This window comes from Phalacrocorax aristotelis, chromosome 6 (assembly GCF_949628215.1).
Source record: "Phalacrocorax aristotelis chromosome 6, bGulAri2.1, whole genome shotgun sequence".
NCBI lineage: Eukaryota > Metazoa > Chordata > Aves > Suliformes > Phalacrocoracidae > Phalacrocorax > Phalacrocorax aristotelis.
Window position 1 is genome coordinate 17,214,759 of NC_134281.1, and position 17,307 is coordinate 17,232,065.

General features: G+C 50.4%; 1 protein-coding gene across 2 annotated transcripts in view; it reads left to right on the forward strand.

Annotated features, from left to right (window-relative positions):
• Positions 1-10,320: 10,320 nt before the first annotated feature.
• Positions 10,321-17,307, forward strand: part of TEX264 (testis expressed 264, ER-phagy receptor) — a 42,405-nt gene continuing 35,418 nt past the window's right edge. Inside the window, exons 1-3 of one of the 2 annotated variants that reach the window (XM_075096222.1) lie at positions 10,321-10,404; positions 11,355-11,422; positions 12,580-12,871. In XM_075096222.1, the coding sequence (XP_074952323.1) occupies positions 12,614-12,871 (258 nt within the window). In that variant the 5' untranslated portion in view covers positions 10,321-10,404; positions 11,355-11,422; positions 12,580-12,613. The remainder of the gene's footprint in view (positions 10,405-11,354; positions 11,423-12,579; positions 12,872-17,307) is intronic. The other variant, XM_075096223.1, reaches the window with a different exon arrangement.

The following is a 17,307-nucleotide window of genomic DNA, read 5'->3' on the forward strand; positions in this document are numbered from 1 at the left end:
GGACAGTGCCTCTGCTCTGCTCCCTGCCTGCTGCTACACTCTGGAGAAGCCAAATTGCAGAAGGACTGGAACAGGACACCTGCCATCTGCTTGTACAGCTGGAAGGGGAAGGAAATCTTGGCTATGCTGTGCTGCTGGCTGTAAGGGTCACCAAAATCAGCTGTAGCAGGGCAGGATGAGAACTGAAGCTTTAGAAACACTCAGTGCATTTGACTGAGGGGGTCCTGTACCACCAGGAAATAGTCCTCCAAGACTCCCCATATCCAACATGCAAAAAAATGAGAGAAAATTCCTAATATCCTGTTATTCAAGTCCCCTGCTCCAAGTGACACTAGGACAGATCTGTAGGCTGCTTTTAGTGCTTTTTGACAGAGGAGGGAGCTGTCAGCTCACCATTGAACGGCTCAGCAAGCAGAGATGCCCACCTGGGAGCTGGTTAAGTTGTCTGCGTGGCCCACCGAGGGAAGATGTTGAGCCTGACTTGCAGGAGGTGGATGCTAACCTGAAAGTGCTTACATCTTTTGCTTTAAGCGCATGTATGAGGTATTTTGTGTCCCTGTACAATGAAAACCATAATAACTAGTCTGTAGGGACAGTGGCAGCAGCAGGCCTGAGAAGCTGAAGGTAGAATGCTTGGAGGGGAGTCTTCCACTTTTTGTTTCTGTAGCAATGTTCCCCCAATTGCACCAAAGTGCCTGGAAAACTGCAGCCTGTGCAGCACCTTCTTCCTAACGACTAGAGACAGAGCCCCCTCCTCTGTATCCAAGCAATGCAAGCAGCCTTTTTATCTGGGACGCCTGTCAGGCAGCAGAAACAGGCAAGGAAAAAGCTATATTAAACTGGTCTGAGGTTGACTCAAGCCACTGTGGACTGGTCTGAAGTGGAATAACAAGCTGATCTCATCTGCTGTTTCTCCTGGTACAACTCATCAGTAGCCTTCCTGCCTCAGCCAGTAGCAGTGTGACAAAGTATGGCTTAATTACAACCTTGAAATAGAAAGAATTTCTTCATTAGATGTTGCTTTATGGCTGCATCAGTCCTCTTCTGTCTAGCTGCTTGTGGCAGAGCTCCAAGTGGGCTGAATTGTGCTGGTTTGGCAGGTATGTGGGGTGGTGGTGGTCTGAGTGCACAGCTGGGCAGAATGGGGCTCTGAGTCAGAAGCTCCTGATGACGTTGCTAAATTCAATTTGCCACAAAGATCTTTTTCTACTTCATACTAGAGCTGTCTTTATGCAGTCTTTCTGCCTTCAGAAATATGGCTCAGACCCAATTCTTGCAAGTCATACCCATTCATTCATTAGCCATTGGAAAAACGAAGTAAGAAAAAGTGGTGGCCATGTTACATGTTTGTGGACTGTTTTCCACCATGCTTGTCTTCTGACAGCAGTTAGGTGACAAAGATTGAAAGTCAAGGCAGCCTGTCTTCCGACCCAGGATATTGTGCCTTTTTTCTGTAGCCGTGGAGGTAATCCTTATGTCAGATGACTTCATTTTAAATTGTAGTGAGACCCTGAACTGATGATTTAGGAGCACACACACTGCCTTTGTTGTGGTCCTAATTTTGGTGTGTTGCTTTGTGCCCAAGAAAGATGGATTGTTACTCGGCTAAGGCTAAACAAGGAGGTAACATCAAATGCTATATGAAGCAGAGTCTCTTTTCAGCTCCAGTCAGTCCTCCAAATCCTGTTCATCTTTCCCCAAGGTACTGGTGCTAGAAATCAGCAGCCTTTCCTCCACCTCAGTCCATGCACCAGTACCAGCTTAGTGCTAATGGTTCTGAGCTGGTAGATCTTGTGTGTCTTGTACAGCAGTGACTGACTCACATCAGCTCACTTGATCACTTATTCCAGGAAAATAACACTCAAATTTGCCAGAGAACTGTCACTGACACGCTGAAACACTTGTGAATTCAAAGCTTTTGCAATTCAGAATGGCAGTTTCTGGAAGTTTTAATCTAAAATTGTTCATATCAAAACGTGGGGATCATACAAAGAGTCTTGCTAGGCTCTCCAGTTTGAGAAAAGTTTAAAATTGGGCCGAGAGGACCCCTTGTTCCAGACAACTGAGCTCAGACTAACAAAGAGCTGCACAAAAACCTCCCTAAGAAAAATCAAGGAGTAAATTTGGGACTTAATCTCCCCATTTCATGCTGAGGTTTCTTTTTTTAAGAATATTTTAGCTTCAGTAACTCAGGAAAGGGCTGCATCTATCTGGAAAAAATATCTTTTCCCAGTGATGGATTTAATGCACTCCTTTTATGTTCTCCTTTGGTTTTTTTTGGACAAGAGGCAAAAGGTGCAGGAGCAAATACTGCAGAGGCATAAGACTTCCCCTCTCATATTTAAATGGGAAAAAGGATTGCTTTTAGGCTTCTGAGTTTTGGCACAACTCCCTGTGGGATGTGTGTCACTGATCCTCCCCAGCCTCTGTACAGTGTTGCATTTCTTCACGAAAATAGGACTGTTGCTGGTACTGGAGTAAACAGAGAAAAACATAGGGGATGTGCTCGGGGCAAGGGGGAGCAAACTGGATTGTCGTGTGTGACAAATGGCTCTGAGTTAACTGCTACCACTGTGTACCTCAATCATTTCAGTATGCTTAGTAAGGCCATATCCCAGGGCTAAAGACCCTCCTGCTCTCAAAACTTCAGAGGGCTAGACTGACCCCTAAATGGCAGCAAGGACCAGTTAAATCTCAGAACTGCCTCATAAACTTCTAAAATCTTGGGAAATTGATTAACTTGCAAAAGTCAAGACAAAATATGCAATGTTGAGCCAAAATACCATTTTGTTATTTGGAGATTCACCTCAATATCTGACTACACAAATGAGAGCAGCAGTTTCTGAAAAGTAGCCTGGTCAAAAAAGCAGAAAACATGCTTTACTGTTTTATATGCTTTCTCCTCAATTGGTCCCTTATGCTCAGGCTTTTTTGCACTCAAGTGTCACAAAACAATTGTGACAACCTGTGACACATTTGTCTACCATTGGTCCTTGCTCCTTCCTCTGGGCTGCATCTTGGTCCTCACCCTTTTCTGGCTTTGTCTATTGTGACTGCAACAAAGCTCAGCAATCCTGAGCTGCTGTGATTTGCACCCTAGGTAGATTTTTTTCCAGCAGTCACCAAAACGGGTGGAATTATCTCAATTTCCCTTAGATATCTGTGCCTGAGTTAGTTGCTTAGATTCCTGGAAAGGCAGAGATGAAACTGAGGCATGGTTTACCTTAGCCTCAAATAGGAATAGGTGCTGACAGACAACTTTGGCCTGGAGGGGCCTTTGTGACTGAACTGGAACCAACGCAGCTGCACCATAACCCACATCCATGGTCTACTTAAAGCTCATTGAGTTGATGCCAGTCCCAGCTCATGCAGCTAGATGGGAAGTAGCTTGTTCAAGTCTTGCTGTTGTTACTGGTCTTATCCCTGAAAAGTGCAGGTATCTTGCATGGAGGTCTCCAGTTCAGAATTACAGACTGGTCAAGGTGGGAAGGACCTCTGGAGGTCATCTGGTCCAACATCCCCGCTCCAGCAGGGTCACCCAGAGCTAATTTTCCAGGACTGTGTCCAGATAGCTTTTGAATATCCTCAAGGATGAAGACTCCACAACCTCCCTGGGCAACCTGTGCCCATGCTTGGTCACCATCACAGTAAAAGTGTTTCTTGATGTTCAGAGGGAACCTCCTGTGTTTCAGTTTATGCCCAGTGCTCCTTGTCCCATCACTGGATACCACTGAAAAGAACCTGTCTCCGTCCTCTTTGCACCCTCCCTTCACATATTTATATACATCGGTATGATCTCTCTTAGCTTTCTCCAGTCTGAACAGTTCCAGCTCTCTCAGCCTCTCCTCATAGGAGAGATGCTCCAGCCCCTTAATGACCTTAGCAGCCCTTCACTGGACTCTCTCCAGTATGTCCATGTCTCTCTTGTATTGGGGAGCCCAGAACTAGACCCAGCACTCCAGGTGTGGCCTCACCAGTGCTGAGTCAAGGGGAAGGAAGGATAACCTCCCTCAACCCACTGACAATGCGTTACCTAAAGCGGAGTTGGGACCAACATCATCTGTGTCTGGAGGGGCTCAGAGTCCCCATCAAAAAGCTGTTGCTTAAGAGCAAGCCAGAGAAATTGTGTGCGTGTGCTTTTACCCACTGGAATTGAAGGCACTGAGATTGAGCCTGACCAAGCCAAGGGAGGAAGGAGGGTGAAGCTGTACTATGCAGAGGAGGACAATGAAATTTCTAGTGGTCATTGCTGTTCTGGTTCAGTGCATGGGTTTCTCACGTTATCCTCTCATCCACAGCTGAAATAAAAAGTGCAATAAAAAGACAAGAACATTGCAATGCTTTGTTGTGACACTCTCTTCTGTCTCCCCCATGCTGGTGGTGGGGCTCTGCACTTAAAATTCAAATGCAGATCACATTGGGCATTATAGCTGAATAAACTATAGGATTAAAAATATTCCTGGACCTCCCTTTAAATGGTTTCCCTTCTCGCTATGGCATACTTGGCATCCCTGAGGATAGGATTTGCACTTCTATGCTCTGTTACTGCAAAGTTAAGCCTATGTCAGTGGTAGCAGTTCAAGCTGTCTAGTCAGCTTGAAGAAGGAGGAGAGCAGCCACAGAAGCCAGTTCAGGCCGCCTGAACAGATGAGGTCAGCTGAGGCAAGCTCTCCTGTGGAGGCACTCGTAAACATGCTTGTCTAGCAGAGTTTCAGTGGTGGGCTTAAACATGGTCCAGTTTGAACCAAAGCCATCACTGGAATGGGAGCGGTGCACCCTGCTTTGCTTGCAGGTGGCCTGGCCTGACCTAGTTGTAAGTTGAGAGGAACCAGACTGAGCTTAAAATTTGGAGGTTTTGAGCACAGTGGGAAATGTTTCCACCACTTCTGCAACTCAGTTACCAGGGAGAAGTGTACTTGTGGTGAATGATAGTGCACCGGTAGGCAGTGACACTTAGAGGACGGAAGGGGGGTCATGCTTAGGTGGAATAATGTCAGAAATCACCTGTGTTTAATAGCTTTTATTATGAATGGTGTGTCCACTACAACATGAGGTAGTCAGAAAAGAAAGGGAAATATGAAAGTATAAATAATCAGGGCTTCTGAAAGTCCTTTGGGAAGAGCTCCCTCCTCAGATTTACAGCAGGTCCCTGCAGAGGTTCCTTAGTTGGAGGCTCATGAAGCGGTTTTTGAAGACAGTTTTTTGCCAGGAAGGAGATGAAAATCTTAAAACAAAAATGCCTTTCAACTTTAAATTTGGAGTTGTCATTGTAACATAATTATTTATGCAGCTGCTGGAGGGGTTTTTAAAAGCACTATTTATATGTGTGCATTAAAAACAGGAGTACAAGATGGCTACAAGAAATTCATTTTCTGTTTTTGAAGCTAGCAGTTAAGGTTGGGACAAATGTTAATGTTTGTTGTTCTTTCTGCAGTCACTCTTTAATAAAACTAAAGGAGAACCACTGACATGAAAGCTCTGTTGGTGTCATTACCGCTAGGCTGCTTTGCTTCGTGGAACGTCAGCTCTTCTCTGGTTAGTGTGCAGTTGTGTAAGGCTCTTAAAATCCTGTTGAAATCCCTGAAGCCTGTTAGGGGATCCCTCATTAAAAATCCTGGATGACAGTCTAAAGTGTCACGTGCTGTAGAAAATAAGCTTGTTGACAAGAGCACATTAAACCAAGCACTTTTTGCAAGTAGTTTGTAAACCCGGAGAGAGGGAGCATAGTGTGTTCGTGCTTTCCTTCTTGTTTCTGTCTGGATGGAAAATGGAAGAACACTCTGGGTAAAACATCTCATGTTTTCAGCAAGAAAAAAAATCTAAATTTAATCTAGACTTCACATACAAGAGAGGAGGTTAAAAAAAGAAAAGCCTGGTTTGTAGATGTGTATTCTTCTGTAGCTCAAAGATAATATAAGATCGTCATCAGGATGAAGAGGGAAGTACACAGTAGCCGCTAAGACAATGAAAATTGAAGGCATGCCACAGAAGGAGAAATTAATGTTTCAATGCAAATGTCCCTATAAAATACATTTTTCACCAGGAAAAGATGTGTATAGCCCCATTCTTCATGTGTATGTGATACACTGCAGTAGGAGGTACAAATATTCACAGTGCAGGTAGAGGGAGATACTCCCCTCTGGATCGAACACAAACCTCTGTGAGAAGCATCGCCACTGATTTGAGGAGAAGAGAACATGGCTGCAGAGAAGAGATCCCTTCTGAGCACTGGCCCCTGCCCAGCATCACAGGAGGAATTTGACCAGACCTGTTTGGTCATGAGTCAAAGTTGCACATCCTAGTTCCAAACAACTGAGCTATAAACAGTTTAAAATTATTGTCAGGGGAGTTGAAAGAAGAATAATGCATCCCTCCAGACTCATAAGTGATCTTTTATTCACAGAAAATCAAAGTGATATACAAATGCAATTGCTGGCCCTGGGGAGGGGAGTCTGGATGACTGCTTATCATTCACAGTAGCTACCAGAGGGGATCTGACATTTGAAAGGAAGAAATGAAAGCTCCATCACAATTTGTTAAATAAAAGCTACCTTAGTATCTCACTAAATAGCTGATAATCAGAGGTGCAGAATTCTATTCTGCTGTTCAGTGCTTCGACAGCAAAAGGAAGAGCTCATAGGCTACAACCTACAAAAGTTTTTCTTCCATAACTTTGTGAAAGTTTGCTTGTAGTATCCATGGAAATTCCCCATGGCAGAAGTCAGGGCTAAGGCTAAGACAAAGGGCCTGGCAAAATAGTCAGAGTAGTTTAATTCTATGTATTCCTATTCTAAAATATTAAGTCAAAATGGAATAGGTGTAGAAAAGGGGAATGGAGAGTGATTTGTAAGAACAGAGATTCAAAACATTTATTTATCCCAGCAAAATGAAAGCTGTAATGAGACGTTTTCCCTCTAAAGTAATAAAACTCACCAGAGACTGAAGTCATTATACACACAAGAGAAGAGAGGTACACGCTAATTCTAAATAAAAGTAATTTGGGAAACTTCTACTGACCCCCATCTCTCCAAAGGAAGAGTTTGGAAAACCTATTTACAGGAGCAAGGAGCCTGGTTATCTTAAAGGTAGCACGTAGTAAATTTATTGAGAAATCATAGGATACCATGCATCAGACTAGAACGGACTGGTCTCCAAACTGGGAATTCCTCCTTGTCTTGCCTCTGTAAGTCTTTGCTGCTCAGGACACCTTGCAGGCATTACTGTTTTGCTCGTCACTGCACTCTGTTCTGTGGCTTAAGTTTTGATTTAGCAAGTGGATCCTATCCCATCCAGGTTTGTATGGTTCAGGGTTGCGATCCAAACACAAGATGAGAATCTAAACTCAACCCTTCTGGTTCAGAAGGCAGGAGGTAGGGGAGGTTATGTGTATGTCTGAAAAGTTCGTTCCATAACTTAAAAATTTTGCATTTAATTACAAGACCATTTTTGCTAATAGATCCAGGAGGAAAATAGTTTGCTATTTAGCATTTGTGGCCTAAATAGACCGTTAACTACAAGACTAATTTGCATATTTCTAAACATTTTTCTGTTTGTCTGAAAAGACATAAACACCTTTTCTTACTCTGTAACACTGTGAATTTTGAATTCCTGTCACGAGATAGAAACATGGAAGAATCCAGTGGGAAATTAATTTAAATCTGAGGGCAAAATAACGGATCAATAGTTAATCCTTCAGTGTATCTCCTCTTCTGCGTTAGCACAGGCACCAAAAGGTGAAGAGCTGAAGTGCCACTGGGCTCCTCACACTGTGTGCCTTTCACACATGTGGCTCTTGCAGAATGCCAGGACGTGTGTGTTTGCATGTGTGAGCCCTTCCTAGTCTCCAGTCAAGGTTTTCTCATCAACAGCAGTTTCTTTTCAACAAATTAATAATATTTTAGAAAATGTATCGATCAGTACAAGAAGCTCCGTAGTATCAAGTATTAAAAGTTTATGGTGCCAATGGTGGGTGATGAGAAAGTGGAAGCGTTATGCACAGGGGTAAACCTGTGCTGTCCTGTGTAGCCTTTGAGGATAATTTCCAGAGAACCTCCTACTCCTGGCACCCTAACCCTACCAGTGACACTAACCCTGTGCTTCAGGAGGCCAGCAATGGGAGTGCAATGCGGCTGAGCCATGCTGAGCAGGTGAGGACAACTGGGGAGCCCGCCAGAGAGCACATTTGACATCCTTCTGCCTCAGCTTTTCTTGACATACTGTTTCAGAGTGAAGGCATAAAGCTGTTAAATGAGACCCAAATTTTAGTGTTTGCTCTTGTAATGGGAAAGCATATGTGTTAAGTATTAAAAGTGTACTGAGTTAAATAACTCCAAGGCTGGAGGAAAGAGAAGTGTCTGATGGCCAGATCTGGTAGTTAAAGGGCTTCTGAGTTCTGTTCCTCTTATTGCCAGTGATTCACTGTACAGCTCCTGGCAAGACACATAACCAAGCTGAAATATTTTCTTCCAGCTGCAACAAAGCTGTAACACCAAATACAAGGAGGGCCTCTGAGGTTTAACTAATTCCAGTTTACAGAAAGCCTCAAGATCCTCCCTAGGAAGCTGCTGGAGAAAGGCAAGTAAAACGGTATTTCAAACTGCTGTTCATAAACGAGCTCTTTGGCTTCACATCAGTGAAAAGCAGTGCCTGGAACTGCCTCTGCAAACAGCCCTGACAAAGGGGGTTGGGATGTATGGGAAACAGATGTGAAACCACAGCCGGAGAGATGGCAGCAAACTCCACTACTTCTTGATGATGCATCTGGAGGTGGCTTGGGTGAGTGGGTTGTGGAGTGTACCAGCAGAGAGCAAACTTTGCTAAGAGGGTTGAAGAGGCTGGAGAAAGCTTGGTGTAAAGAGAGAGGTGTGAAGGTTGCTTTTATACAGGCAGAAGAAAAGGAGGATGGGAATTATGTCTGGGCCCTTCTAGCATGTCTCTCTTGAAGGAGGAGCAGGACATGGGGAAGACTGCTTGCTCCTCTCAGGTACTGTGCTTGGTCCCATTCCTTGAAAAGAAACAGGGACCTGAGGAGTTGTCTGAGAAGCTGCAAAGGGTGCGGGCTGAGCACTGGTGCTCCATGGTACTGCATGCTCTGTGGGGGAGCCGCAGGACAGGGCGCACTCCCAAAGGTTTTGTGAGGTGGGAGCGGGCTGTGAAGCTGCCTTGTGACAGAAGTCATCCAAGCACATCAGAGCTTGGGGCAGCAAGGGGTGTGCAAAATGGTGGCGCTCCTGACAAGCTCCTGTGCTGGGTGAAGCTTTGTGGGTCTTCAGCAACTAGGTAATATGGTTCCCCTCTGGGTGATGCAGCACAGCCGATGGAAAAGAAAGCAGTCAGCCTCCTGGCCACTGGTGGGGAGTGCCCCACGCCTGCATCTGGCTGAGGTAAGGACAAACAAGCTGAGAACATCTGGCCAAAGCTCCAAAACCCTTGAATGAAACAAGCATCTCTTTCTTAGCTCTCGTGGTGCTCCCCCTTGTTGGCTGGCATTGTCCACATCTGCCAAGCTCTCTGGGTGGTTTTCCTGCCATCTGGGCAGTGGGAAAGCCCAAACACAGGCAGAAGCCAAACTGTTTCTGCCAGGTTGCAACAGCCCCAGCAATAGGCCTGTGGCAACCTGCAAGCGGCTGCTGAAAACTCTCTCTGGGTTTGGTGCAAAGAGCCCCAGTGCCAAGGAGCAGCTCTGCCCACTGCTCCCACCGGCCAGGCCTTGCGGTCAGGGCCGCGACGCATGGCTGGTGCGTCCTCCAGCGTCATGGCACCTGTTTGTCCAGCGCCAGAGGGACAGAGTGGAAGCTCCAGCTGTTACAGAGCCCAGGGGTCGTTCAGCCTGGACGCATGCCCTGCTGCCGCAGCCCTAGCAGGGGGGAAGGTGGACACAATGTCATCGTTTATCACACGTCTTGGGCCGAGAGCTGGCCGTGAGGGGAGAGCCACCATTACTACAGGAGCTCGGCGGTGAGCCGGTCCCCGGTCCCCCGGCCCTGCAGGCACCCGCGGCCCTGCCGCGCAGCGCAGTGAGGGGCTCCTGGGCCGTGGGCCGCAGGGCTGGGGGACCCGCGCGGCAGGGAGGTCCTGGAAGTGCCGGGGGCCCGGTGAGGCTGCGCCAGGTCCCCCCGGGCCCACTCGCGGGGGGTGGAGTGGGTGGGTGAGCTGCCACCGCCCACCCGCCATGGCGCGCCCACCTCGGCGGGGCGCTCCCCCGTCCCCGCCGGAAAGCCCCACCCCCTCCCCTCCCCTCCTCCATTGGCGCGGCTCAGCGCCCCGCCCTATCCCCGGCAGGCGGTGGCTGCGCGCGCGCCCCGTTCCCCCTCCCCGCCGCGCGCGCGCGGCTACCGCCTGCCGGGGGCGGGGCGAGCGAGGCGCCGGGATCGGTTCTGTCTGGCCGTCACTGCCGAGCCCCGGGTGAGGAGGGGAGGGGGCCGCCGGGATCCCTCCGGCCGCCACCGGGGCGGGGTGACGGGGGTCTCTGCGGGGGCGCGGCAGGGCCGGGCGGGTCAGCGCCGTTCTGCTGCGGTTCCCCCGGGCCGCGGCCTGCTGGGAACCGGGGAGCGCTGGCAGAGCCCGGCGGCGGCTCGGCAGGTCCCTCCCTGCTCCGGTGGCGGGGTCGCCGGTGCTGAGGGCGCCGCCCGCCGCCGGCACTTCTTGGGGACGATCGGGTCAAACTCCCCCGCGCGGGCGCGGGCACGGGCCGGGGCACGGCCTCCGGGCCGGGCGGGGACCGGGCGAGCTCTGCTCTCGCTGCCCGTCAGGAGGGCAGGTGGGAAACGGACCGTGCCCGCCGCTGGCCGGGAACGAGCCGCCGCAACCGGGAAAAATAGCCCAAAATACCCGTTTCTCCTCGGGGGCCAGGCTGGGCGTTGGGCTGGCAACTCATGGAGAATCACTGAAACCGTGATTTATAAGTAATAAATCTGTGTTGGTTATAGGGAGGAGGCAAAGTACTGCTAGGAATCAGTAGGGATGTATAGCTCCGGCCAGGCTGTCGGTCCGGCAGTGCGCTGCTCTGGGGTCACCTGATAACAGCATCGGGTATGGCTCATGGGTCCCTGGGGGATCCAGGGGACAGCTGTGGTGGGACACACCAGCAGAGGCAGCTGCAGGACATGGTCCTTCTTCGCCATCGCTTTCCAGTTTCTGCATTTCTTGGTCCCTGTGTGTTCAGCCTCTGAGTTCTGGGAAGGAGTCTTGGCATTTGGGGTCCTGCAGGAGAAGGTGCTCCTTGGGGCGCCCCTCCTCTGGGGAGCAGGTCTGAGGCAACTGGATGCCTTTCGGGTGCTCTGCCATGACTCTGTTTTGCCTTTGGCCTCATGAACTAGAAAGGAAGCAATGAGAATTATTTTTTCCTGCTGCAGCGGCACAGATCCCCCATGCCTGAGGATCAGATGTCGTGAACGGTTTCTGGGCTGAGCCTGTTTTTCAGGTGAGTAGGGCCACGGTGTGAGACGGTGCCTGGCCTGGCACTACTGTAGCACCAAGAACATAGCCGGTGGTGCTGGCTCTGCAGGGCTTGGTTTTGCTGCACCCCTGCTGGGGTCGAGCAGAGCGGAGCTACACGCAGTTCCTACCAGGATGTGGCTTTTCTCTCGCTGTAAAGATGAGCAGACAGCAGCTGCTGTGAATTACTTTTTTTGGACAAAGTGCGTTTATAACATGGAGGTAAAGGTGAATTGTTTACTTCAACCTTTGCTTCAAACCTAGCTCCTGTGAAAGTCCCAGGGGAGCATTGCAACCAGTCCTTGTAACCAGAGCGATGTTTCAAGGGAGAATAAAACACAAACAACTCTCCTGCAATGGTTTGGGTTGCAAGAACTCCCCAGAGTGGTTGCACTTGGTGGGTGAAAATGAGCAGGAGGCATTTGCCAGGCTGATGTGTCCTGCAGTCAGCACAAGAGAGAAAAGACAGCAAATCAAACAGGAAGCCTTGGTTGTGTTCTAAAAACTCTTTTAGGTTGAAAAAAGCCATCCTAAAAGGAATAGTGGTAACTAATTACACCTGAGTGTGTTGAGGATGCTTTTTCTGGCTGGGTCCTCAGCTTTCTCAGAGCCTCTCTGTGTGCTTGGATCCAGATGCAGGGCTCAGCTCTGAACCAGTGTGGTCTTCGTTTAGGTCATTAGAGGCCTGGGCTTTTAGACTTTTTGACAAAGGGGCTGTCCTGGTCATAATGTCAGGTTTGGTGTCTATAAATGATAAATTATTTGATTATGGTCCCCTAATTCCAGTGCTGTGTATCTGTTGGGCGATGCAGGCTCCCAGGTGGCTTTCAGTCTCTCCTGGATGCAGGACTAGACATGAGCGGTGTGGCTGATTCTGGGGAGATGGGGACAGTGCCTCTCCATCCCCCCTCCATAACCACCTCATTCCCAAGAGGCGCTGAAGCCTGGTGACCAATTGGAGCAGGCTGATGCAATATGGGACTAATATGCAGGAGGTTTCTGGGGGGTTTCCACTGTCTTTAAGCTTCACACATAAGAAGAATTGGAACTGGGCATGTTTTGCTCCAAATAAGTAGCTTTAGAGAGTGATTGCTTGTCCTAGTGCTAGCTTAACTCCTTTTTTTCCTCTCCTCTTACTGCTAGTGCATCAGGAAGTGTGGAGCACCAAGTGTCCAGCATGTCCGACTGGGTGCTCCTTGGGCTGATTGCAGCACTGGTTGTGCTGCTGTTGCTGACCATCTTCGGTTTTGTTGTCTACTCGGGGCTCTTCACGGAGGTGGTTGTGAGTGCTGGCTCCCCACCTGTTGGCAACATCACGCTGGCCTACAAGTTCAGGGTGGGCCCGTATGGCGAATCTGGGCAGCTCTTCACAGACGGCTGCAGCATCTCTTCAAAACTCTGCTCCATCGGCGTCTACTACGACAACCCTCACACGGTAAGGTGTGCCTGGTGGGGCTGCCAAGCTCTTTTGATCAGTACCTTGGTTCCTGGCTTGGGATGCTCCCTGACTGTATTTCAGGCACTTGCAGCTCATCCTCCATAAATGAGCTCTGGGGTTCATAAGGTCTCCCAGATATGCAGAGGGTGCTCTATGGGGAAAGGCACCTGAAAGCAGATGGTTTCTTGGACAACACTAACTGGAAGGCATTGGGTGAGCAAAGATTGCTATCTTCTGATAGTTCCTGCTGAACAAGTTAACAGCAGGATAATGGATCTGGTTATGGCTGATGCCCGTGACCCCACGGTGAAGCATTCCTTGGCAGATTCCCTGGCTGCAGGAAGTACAGCTGAGGCTCCTTCTGGACTTGCAGATCTGTGGTTGAGAGCAGATGGTCTTTTCAGCTTGCTGTGTCCTCATCCATACTCCTCCTCTTGCACTAGAAAGTGCTCTCATGTATTTCTGAGCTTCTCTGTAGTCCTTTCATCCCCTGAATGTACTTACTGAAGCCTCAGGTGGTGCACGCTGAGGGCTCCTGTCTGATGAAACAGTTACTCCATGATGCTCTTCAGGCTGAGAGGTGAGCAGAAAGCGTGCTGCCTGATGGCTGCTGGCCAGAGTTAAGTACTCTGTCAGGTACGGTCCAGGACAAGGAGCAAACAAAAGTGCATCAGAACTTTCTGGGGGGTGAGGAGCCTGGCTGCTGATGCTTGGTGGCACTAGGATCTCCAGATAATGGCATGTGGGCATTTGTCTGTGGCAGACAGCCTGGCTCCCCAGTAATTCTGCAGTAGCTAGTGTGACCGTGGAGGAATGCTGGGGAGGGAGGGATTGTGGGGTGGCCAGCAGCCCTGTGCGTGTGCTTGGGCACATGTGCTGGGGGTTGGCACGGGGCACAGTCCTTGGGCTGATAGCTCTTTCCCAGTGCTTCTGCCCTGGGGGTGACTGGCCCTGCTTTAGGAACCCCCATGGGCCACATAGTGCATGCCCCTGTTTTGTTGCTTGCAAGATGGTGCTCCCAAGGGTTGGACCTGCCTAGAGGCAACTTGTCCATGAAAATGTAGTGCTGAGTGGCTTCTTGGAGCACTGTGGCAGGAAGATTTCAGAGGCAAGAAAACACTGAGCTGGCTGTGCTCAGTGGAGCCTGGTGTGCTCAACCACCTTGCGTGTTTGTATCCTGTGACAACCTGACTTATCTTTACCTTCCAGTTTTTGCTTCTGGATCATGGGAGGCAGAGAAGAGAGACCCTGCAGTGCCTCTTCCTGGCCTGGGAAGGAGGGTGACAAAGATGACTTTGTGCCTTCTTGGATGAGCCAGGCGGAGGCAGGGTTTGACTTGACACGCTTGAACACTTTTGTCCACAAGAAGTGTCATGTTTGGAGCGGGTGAGGGATGGGAGTCTTGGGGAGTGCCTGGTGTGCTAGGGCCCATGTGGTCAGAGTGGCAAATTCCCCCACCACTAATTTGTGTCCTTGTCCTTGTGTCAAGGTCCTCTTCTGGAGTTGAGAACCCTGGTGCTGCTGCTTCTTCCCCTGGCATCTCTGGGGTGGAGCAGGACAGTTGATGCTGTCAGAAGGGCTCAGTATCTGTGCTTGGTGCTGCCCCGCTCCAGGGACACAATGTGGACCTGCCTGTGGTTGACATGCAGTCTCCTTTTCTGTTTGGGTGCTGTGCCTTGCCTCTCTGTTTGCCGAAGCATGGGCTAGTGAAAGCTTGTGCTGCTGTGGCCCACAGATACCGATAAGGGTATTTGTGGTGACTCCTGCCATGGCTGGGACAGAGAGTGCTTTCCCTGGCAGCACCAGGTGAGGCTGGGAGGGAGCGGCTCCTATATGACCCTGGAAAGTTGTACTGACCATACAGGATGAAGCTGCATTGTTTTTCTGGTCCTGTCTCTTTTCTCCTCTTCTGCAGCTGTCACATCTCTGCCCTCACCCTGCAGTTAGAACAGGCAGTGGGGCTGCAGACCTTGTCTCTGAGTCTCCAGTGGCCATCCAGGATTTTGGAAGCCAACTGTTTCTCCTTTTGCAGTTGGGTCTCTTGGGAGGGGAAGACCTTCTCTGCCAGCATGGATGAATGGCACCTGGTGGCCCAGCTAGTGCCCAGTCTAGACTGGAGCATGCTGCTGGATCTGGAGGCCCTATTTCCTGCCTCTGCTGAGGGGGTCTGTACTTGCTTGCCCGTGGACTGACCACTGATCCAGTGTGGTGTGCGAGTGCCTCTAGCTGGTGCATGAGAGGGAGCTCCTTACAAAAGGCAGGAAACAGTGGGGAGCTACAATCCATGGTGGGCCCCTTGTGAAGGATGGTAGTGAGTTTGTGTGGGTCTCTAGACATTTTGGAGGGTGCATGGCCCCAAGTCTGTGGGTCAGGCTGGAAGATCCTGGTGGTGATGCTGGTCAGGTCAGTTGCCTCCCTCTGGGAGCCTCCTGGAAGGTGGTACTCAGGATGGGCACAGCAAAGGCTCTTGGTGCTACACATTTGTGGAGTGAGCCTGAAGGGTGCTGGAAGCTCTTGTGGACCAACAAAGCATCTCTGTGACTGGGTGTCCTAAGCTCTGGAGACTGTGGGTCCGTTCCTGTGACAGGAGCCTAACCTGCCCTCAGAGGCTTGGCAGGGAGCCCCACAGACCTTGCCCTTCTCTGGAAGGGCTGCCTTTGCTCATGACATTGGGTAGGTGACATTGGCCCAAGCCCCTGCCTCCACAGACACTGCAGTGCCTGGGGCACAGTGGGCCGTGCTGGACATAGCTGTGGTGCCTGGGGCTCTGCACGGCAGGAGGAGCCTCCTCTTGTCTGACAGCAATAAGCACGCCACCAGACCTGGGCCTGCTGGAGCAGCTGGGGTGCTGATGGGACCTTCCATGGACTGATCTGTGGCTCCTAAATTGGTTCCCTCAGGGATCTGCATCTCACTGATGGGCAGGCCAGGCCAGTCAGGGTGCTGGAGGGTGAAGGTGTGCTTGGGCAGGATGGGCAGAGGGCTTCCTTGCCACTGGGCAGGTGAAGAAGGGGACAGTTTTGGTTGGATTGCTTGGCTAGGGGCTGCAACGCTTATGGCTGGTGTGCTGGCTCAGGCGCTGAGCACCCCAGCGTCCCGTGGAGTGCCCCTTTGTGCACATACCCACTGTAGCCTTGATGGCATGGGAGATGGTGTGTGCTGCTGGCTCCTCATTCCTGGAGTTCCAGCGGGGTGGGATTGGTCACCCAGGCTGCCTTTCCCCTATGAGGAAGAGATGACCTCCTCCTCTTCCTCCTTGTTCTTGGTGCTCTCCTGACCTCGGTGAAGCACCCTCTGGCAGAGGCTGGTCTGCCCAGAGCTGGCCACCCACTGTGGATGTTGACTTGTCACCAAAAATAGACCTTTTGTCATCAGACAGCAGACTGTGCTCACTGTCTGTTGTGTCCTGCGGTGACCCTGGCTGAGCGCCAGCAGGCTCTGGCCAGGCAGCTGCCTCGAGTCCAGCTTGCAGCCGCCAGCCCCTGGGGAGTTTGGTGCCCCTGGGCCCCCAGTATTGCAGCAGGAAGAGGCTGATGACTGGCAGGTGCCAGTATGGCATTTGCTGTGCTGTTGGACTCATGGCCAAAGGAGGCTCTTGCTAGGAGAGAGGACAGGGATGACAGAGCTAGAGACCAGCAGCTGTGTGTTGGCTCTTGGCTGGGAGTGGGCCTGGGCAGAGCCCTGTGGCTTGGAGGAGGTGGACTGTCTCGAGGTCATGCTGGGCCTTAGAGTGGCCACTGACACTGGCATCCCCAGGGCTCCCTGCTGGCTCCTGGATCTCTGGCATTCATGCAGGGATGCTCCCCAAGTGCTGCCGAACCCCTGCCAGTGATGTTTTATGTGTTTTAATGGACAAGATTAATATTGATTTGCACACTTTTTTTTCTTTTTATTTAATATTTAGCAACCCAGAGGACTTCTCTCTCCTTCTCCCACCTCTGGCAGGAACAAAAATGACTCCTCGGCAAGGACTGAATGTGGCGGGCGGGTTTGTGCTCAGCTCCAGCTGAGTGCTTCTGCTCACATTTAGCTGTAGGCACATGCTAGGGCCTTTTGCTTGCAGGCCACATGTTTGTGTGCTCAGCAACCAGCGTGTACCCAAGCATTGGATGGATGAGGCCAAAATGCTCTCTGAATGCAGGAATGGGTTTTTCTCCCATTGGCAAAGTTGCCAAATAAGTTAACTAATAATTTCCAAAACTCCTCTGTCGGGGCTTGGCGGAGCAGAGGCTTTGATCAGCACCTGCCCACACCGAAAGGACAAATTTGTTGGGGAAAGTCTGGTTTTAACTGGAGTATTTCCTTCCTTCCCTTAAGATGGGCTTTGCCAGACAGGGGAGGAGGCAAATCTGCCTTGCTGCTGCACTTGTGGGGCTGCATGCTATGAAAAAGAAAGTTAAAAGGAGAAGGGAGGAAGCAAACGTGCCTGGCCC